At 37.7% G+C, this 7401-nt stretch overlaps 1 protein-coding gene across 1 annotated transcript; it reads right to left on the bottom strand.

The window, feature by feature from the left end:
* Window positions 1-344: 344 nt before the first annotated feature.
* Window positions 345-4176, bottom strand: LOC102207025 (sialic acid-binding Ig-like lectin 14). The gene is made up of 9 exons (XM_005754099.1): window positions 4094-4176; window positions 3581-3931; window positions 2688-2978; window positions 1759-2007; window positions 1383-1643; window positions 1188-1278; window positions 893-985; window positions 675-744; window positions 345-591 (listed from the first exon to the last, which is right to left on the bottom strand). The coding sequence occupies exons 1-9, from the start codon at window positions 4140-4142 to the stop codon at window positions 556-558; spliced, it is 1491 nt and encodes a 496-aa protein (XP_005754156.1). The 5' UTR covers window positions 4143-4176; the 3' UTR covers window positions 345-555.
* Window positions 4177-7401: the final 3225 nt, after the last annotated feature.

Below are 7401 nucleotides of genomic sequence, written 5' to 3'. Positions count from 1 at the left end.
AGTGGGATAATGAGATGAGAGATAAACATCCAGTCTAGTCCCACATAAAGTGGGAGATGTGGTCACCCATATCTGTTAGGCTGTTTGTAAGCATTGATACTATTTATTTGTAATGCATATTTAATTAACTCACAATGTAGCTAATATAAGATTTAAAATTGACACGCTTTCCTGAGTATTTTCTCCAGTTAAAACATTAACAGCTACTATGTATTGAATGTCATTTTTTATGAAGAGGATTAGAACACCTTGTGCTGTTGTTCAATAACTAATCACAAAAACAATAACGATAAAACAGCTAATAAACATATTTAGTAACTTGACAACTTTGTAATTACTGCAAAACTTTAATAGTAATTTTTCAAAGCATATTATTTGATCAGACAAACAAAAGTACAAAACAGAAATTCTCTTAATTACAATATTTTACAAGGAAATGTGAATGACAGATGACAGGAAAACTGATATAATATGTATGTGGTATAAAATGAATATAGCACTAGGATCTTTTTTTTCCTTGACTCCGACCTGACCGCAGCTGGTCTTCCACATATATTACACGTTGGCGTATACTGATTCATCCCAGTCAGTCTGCACAGAAAAGACTGCTTAATTCACTCCAGTCTTTGACGCATGATTAGATTAGATTTTTAAAAATACAAAACTTTACCTACCTCTGTGTTCCCATACACACTGTCATTGCCGTAACTGTCATTGCAATGGACATCCTCATAGTTCTCCTTTCTGTACAAAGAATGCAAAAAGGAAACAAGTTTGGCTTTTTCCTCTACACACAAATTATATCAAATATTCATCATTCATGTTTAATAAAGAATAACGTTTTGTTTTTTTTGTTTTTTTTTTGTTTTTTACTGATTTGAAGAATTAAAACCTTTTTGTTTGGGCATAACGAGGGGGCTCCGCAGGTCTGTCTGACCTCGTGGTGCTTAAGTCAGATTTTGGCGTGCCGTCTGATTGCCCCCTGCTGAAATTTAAAACATCAGGAGAAAAACTAAGACTTTCCAAAACCTCTAAAATACAACATTAGCATAACATCGCAACAATTAGAAGCAGATAAATATTGTTTTATTTTATGATCATATTTAAAACAGGTATTGACATTTTACATGACTTGAACTTATACCTGTTAATGTTTTAGAGTGTGTAACTTGTCCTTAACAACTTACCATTTTTTAACAACTCCCACTCCAATGGCTATCAGAATTATCAGAACAATCACACCTGCTCCAGAGGCTATGAAAATATTCTGCATGTTGTCTGTTCAAAAAGAAAACACATTGAATATTTTTTGTTTTGCCATGTAAATATAGAGTGATTATAATCTATGCTGTTTTCTTGAGATTCAAAGTTTTTTTTCTTACCATTAACAGGTAAAAAGAGTGTGAGATTAGAATTTCCCAACGTGTTGTTTGCCAGGCAGTGCACAAACTTGAAGGACCCAAAGTCTGTCTGCAGAGTCCCAGTAGTAACAGAGCCATTTTTCTCTACCTTGCTGCTTGGCAGGACTCTGTCACCAAGAACAAAATGGACCGTGCTGGGAGGCCTGGATTGTACGATGCAATCACACTTTACTATGCCGTTATATGAGGAGCACTTAGAATAAGTCTCAATGTCAGGGGCATCTGTTAAGACAGCAGATATAATTAGGATCTAGCAGATAACCATACATTTATTATATATGTTTGAATGAAAAGAAAAATCTCTTCTGTTGTTATATTTCTTGTATTGTTTACTTACATAACACATTGAGCTGCACGGTGCTTGATTTGACTCGTCCTTCTTCATTGACAGCAGTGCAGTACACGGCCTCTGAGTGTCTGGAGACATTTGACATTGTGTAGGTTTGCCCCTTATTCAGCAGAACACCAGTTTCACTGTGCCACTCATAGCTGCTGACAGGGTTAGCATCACTGGAGCACTTCAGGTGTGCAGTTTCTCCCTCATTCACATCTGGCTGGTACTCGACCTTCACATTCACTGGAGCATCTGCACAGAAACATTTAACCCTTAATGTTACTGTGCAGCATTTTAGTTTATTTTTCATACAATCAGGTCAAAGTTGAGCTTGTTTCAATACAGAAACCAAAGAGATAAACATAAATGTTATGACAAAATATCAAAGCCAATACATATCAACCAGAAACATTTTATGATTTTTTTCTGTTCAGATTTTTTAAAAAACATTTAATTTTCAGTCTCTTTGGTTTCATTATTACATTTCTTTGCCCCGATAAAAAAAAAAAAACAACTAAAACTTTATATAAAACTGTGTCCCATCTTTTAAAAAGTTCTCACTAAATTACAGCATTTACAATATTTAAGGGATTCTTTTTTAATAATGGATTGGATTTATATAGCGCTTTTCAAGGCACCCAAAGCGCTTTACAATGCCACTATTCATCCACACACTGGTGTAGGCAGCTACAGTTGTAGCCACAGCTGCCCTGGGGCAGACTGACAGAAGCGAGGCTGCCATATCGCGCCATCGGCCCCTCTGGCCAACACCAGTAGGCGGTAGGGTAAAGTGTCTTGCCCAAGGACACAAAGACCAGGACAGAGAGCCCAGGGATTGAACCGGCGACCTTCCGGTTACAGATGCGCTTCCCAACCCCCTGAGCGGTCGCCCCGTTTTTAACATCAACATTTTGTTAAAGCTGCACACTTACATTTTACTTTAATTGTCTTGGATGGTTCCCGCTGCTTTCCTCCGTGGTATGTAACTCTGCATCGTAAAGGTTTGTTGTTATCAGTGCGGTCTGAGCGAAAGGTCAGAGTAGATGCTGCTTTCCACTGGCCATTTTGAAGATTCTGTGTCTGAAAATGTTGCTCTCCAGAGTGACTCCAGTGGAAAGAAGGTGGATATGTGGGGCAGGAGTGAGACACAGAGCAGAATGCAGATACAGTTTGACCCTCCTTTACCTCTTCTTGCACAAAGAAATCAGTGGGATTTGGTTCACCTGTTTTAACGAGAACACATGAACATCATATGACTGCTGTAATGCAACACATGGCACTTGATGCATGTGGCAGTTGATGTCATGTTTTATAATGACTGGGCTTGTCTTTATTGATAAAACATGAATAAGAGTCCATTGAGGTGACCAACACAAAAAACATTAGCTTTTTCACAAAATCTAAGAAGGAAAAATGTGGGGAAAAAAACATAAAAAAGATATTTCCTGCCTCATTTAGGTTGTTGTCCACAGGAAAAAATAAATAAATAATTTATTTTGCTTAAAAATATAAGATTTAAAAAAAGTAGGGGCTTCATTTGGCATGATTTTCTTACTGTGTCTGCACTTTTCCCAACCAAATTATAATTTTTGTAAAAAAAACAACAACAACTTGTTAACTGTGTGGTAACATCACACATCTGCTTAAAGAAATTTGATTAAGCCTATTTTAATACCAAAAATGAAGAACCTGAAAACATTTAAAATTAATTTATTTTAATTGAGCACATATCTTTCTGAAAATAAAAAAAAGCCTAGAAATAAAGAAAGGCTTATGAGACCTACAAAATGTTATTTTTTACAGTATTAACTAAAATTTTACTTACCGATCATTGAAATAGAGACTTTGTTATTAGAGTAGGAAAACTTGTTTGGACCTTCTAGTTCAATCCTGAAAAAGAAAGGTCCGCCATCACTTTGCTGAAGATTTTCAATCATCAGAGAACAGTTTTTCTTGCTGAGGTCACCCAGAAGTTTTGTTCGTCCCTTATACTTCTCCATAGTGTTAGACTCAGTTGGATGATAGATGACTTGGTCATCAATCCTCCAAATCCCTGTGAATGTATGGGCCGCTATATCTGGGTAGTTATAAGAGCAGGGGATCACCACACACGAGCCAAGGAGACCTTCCACTGAGGATGGCACATCAGCGGTCCAGGATGATTCCGTTTGAGTGGCTGCAATAAATTGCGCAATAAAATGGAGTGAAGTGAGGCGCAGAAACAGGACAATCGATAAGAGAAAGAACGCTTAAATGCATGAAACAAAATGCACATTCCCCTGAATTAGTTCTAGAATTTCTGAAAATAACTTCATACAAAACGCAGAACATATCATACCTTTGAAGCAAATGCATATGAAAAACACAAGCCGCTGTAAGGCATCCATCTCGTCTTCTAAAAAATAAAGACTGTGTGGGTGCTTTCATTTCCTCCAGGGGAGAAGTGAAAGGTTTGGTTTCCTTCCTGCTTGTATTAGCCATTGCGTTCGCTTTACCACAGCCTCGTGCATGTATAATGGGGAAAGCTTGTTTTATTAATTTATCAATGGACACACACACAAAAAAACTCACCAGTTGACCTAAAAAACAATAGACCACAAACTATGAGACCAAAAAAGCAGCAAATGAGAGGCTTTACATAGCTGTTTAGTAGGCATGCTTACATTTTACAGACCATGTATGATATATGCAGTACAATGTATAGAAGCATCAGTAAAGCAATGTGTGCCAAATACTAACAGCAAATTACCAAAGCATCAAATTAAAACAGTACACTGTGTCGTGTGTTTAACTGGTTCTTACACAATCCCAGAAAGAAATAAAATTGTTTTGCTTTCATTTCACAAAAAAGGGTTAGTTTTAAATTGGCATGTTAGTCTCATTTCCTCTTCACACTTTGAGAGACGAGACAACTCATATACTTGTACCAGCAGCACCACGGCTCCTTTTGTTTACTCATCACAACTAGGTTTCTTCTTGTGGAGCTGTTAACGTTAAATGAATTGGCCGCATAGTCATTTATGGATCCTCCTTTAGAAAAAAGTATTTCACACATGTATGGATACACCTTGTTGCCACAAGAAGAGAAGGAAAGTTAAGAGTGTGGAATGTGTAATATGTATAATGTTATGTCCAATGTGTTATGATTGGCAGATGATGGACAGAAGAAGGTTAAATATACTGTGTGTGCAGGACACTAGTTGGAAGTGAAGCAAGGGCAGAAGTACTGGATGTTGATTTGATAGGTAGAGAAATAGAGTAGCAGTTCTGTTGATTGTATGCGAATACAGATGTTGCTGGAAATCAAAGATATGATATTGAATGCTGTCAGAGAGTATGACCCACGACTTGGATGTCAGTTTGAAGACAGGTGAATTACTAATTAAGTTAAAAGAAGTGACTGCCCGTGTACATATACTAGTATTCTGTGTCCACTCTCCTCTGCTCTTCTCCCTCCACACCAGGGGTGTCAAACTCATTTTATATGCCGGGCCCATACAGCCCACTTTGAGCTGAAGTAGGACGAGCCAGTAAAATTCCAGTGTAAAGAAGTTACACATTTAACAGTTGTTCTAAATGATTTAAAAAAAGCTGCTGTAAGAAAAAAAAAAAGAAATATGTCACTACATCTTGTAGGTGTAAAATTGTAAATAATAAATTTTTAAAATTAGAGAAAAGGTTCTTATATCTGAAAACAGATATAAGATCCCTTGAATTTTTTATAAATGAAACTTGTATGTTTTGGATACTTACTAAAACAAAATATGAAAGTAATGAGAAAGTGGCCACTTTCAATGAGTAAATCATATAAGCCTTATATGATTAGGCCACATCTTATGCAAGTCTTTTATAAGATTTTACTATTTCTTTTCCATATGGGTTCCCATAATTTGTGAAAGGTAAAATTGTTGAATGTAATGTAGAATAGCAGAATTGCAATACCGACCTTCTTGTCTGAGGTCACTTATTGAAAAAAAAGAAAATAAAGGCAGCTGACAGCACTGTAAGCAACGATAGACTGGCATGTAAAAAGCAACTGATTATGGCAGAAAATATCAATTTTTGATGGTAAACTGATCTAGAAATGAGAAATAGAGCTGTGCAGGAAGTGTGAATTTATCATGGTGGAAGCAAGACTGCCAAAGTAAGAGGGAAATCATGACAGTGTTTTTCAAACGTGGAGTATAGCTTTGGTCTTCTTTGGTTACTTTGATGACATGGTTATCTATGTTTCTTTATTTGCTCTCTGTCTCTGTGTTGTGTTTCTCATTTTATTTTGGCAGTCTTTGTCTCACATACATTGTGTTCAGCATCACTTCCCCTGTCTCTTTTTTGTCATGTTATGATTTGTTCATCACGTCTTCCCACCTGTTGCCCATCACCTCATTATCCTGTGTGTGTGTGTATATAAGTCATCAGTTTCCCTCTGCTTTTTGTCATGTCATCCACTCTTGCTGTCTCTCCCTGGTTTATCCCAAGTTCCTAGTTTCAGTTCCCAGTTTTTGTACATTTATACTTACAATGATTTTGTTGGAAGTCCAATCATAGCCTTGTGCTGGCCAGTTGCAGACACACTGGTGGTCCTTTGCTGGCACATGTGTGGATTACCGCTGGCAAACCTGGTCTGGGCCACCAAAGGGCCGTCATTCTTTGCGGTATGTGGGCCATGTGCAAGTTGTGAGCAGCCACGGGCCAGTTGCAGACACACTGCTGGCCCTGTTCTGGCCCAGAACAGTTTCAGCTCTGGCCCCAGATGTCAGCCTAATGTGTACCTTAATTAAGCCATGTAATAACAACATGTGCATAATAGTGCAAAAGTAACATGAGAAAACTCTGTTCAGACAGTGAATGGACTGATTCTTATATAGCATTTTTCAACTTTCCCATATTACTCAAAGTGCTCTATACAACATGTCACATTCACCCAACCACACACTTTCTCTTAACTGAGTGCTTCCTAACTACATTCATATACATTCACGACATGCAGACTGGAGAAGCCAGGAATCTTACCACTAACCTTCCAATCAATAGATGAACTGCTCTACCGCCTAAGCTACAGCCACCTGCTGTAGGTGGTGACCAGCTTCCAGGGAGGAATGCAAACTACCAGGTAATTAGAGTGTTGATCTGAGAGACTATAAAGGTCACAAGAGAACAAGATAAGTTTAACATGGAACTAAGCACAAGAAGCAAAAGGCCTGCTACAAACGTGTGGTTAGTTGACCACCTGGTGAAGAAGAAATGTTGCCACTGGTCTTGAATACTGCCTGTATATTGGCCTGGATCTCCAACAGGTGATTATAGCAGGTGTTAGACACAGTAAGCACAGAGAGAGACTTATTCACACTCACACTTACCCAACTGTATCCCACTGTATCCCACTGGGAGGTTTGGGAGAGGCAGAATGGGTGGAAATTAAATGTGTGCATGGGGATATTTGCAAGAATTCTGTAGTGCCACTGCAAGTTAAGTTCAAGAGAAAATTATAGACTTACAGCTGTAATTAGCTCTTGCCTTACATAACAATTAATCCTGGGAATGGATTTGCCTGGGTTTAATATGTTACAGGTTTTTCTGATTGCTTAAGCACATTTTTTGTAACTATTGGCTAATTTTGCAAAACTCTTCACACAAATAAGAAAA

This window comes from Pundamilia nyererei, unplaced genomic scaffold (genome assembly GCF_000239375.1).
Source record: "Pundamilia nyererei isolate P.nyererei 1_Seehausen unplaced genomic scaffold, PunNye1.0 scaffold00508, whole genome shotgun sequence".
Taxonomy (NCBI): domain Eukaryota; kingdom Metazoa; phylum Chordata; class Actinopteri; order Cichliformes; family Cichlidae; genus Pundamilia; species Pundamilia nyererei.
The sequence above is the reverse complement of the archived record's forward strand: the minus strand, read 5'-3'. Positions and strand labels throughout refer to the sequence as shown.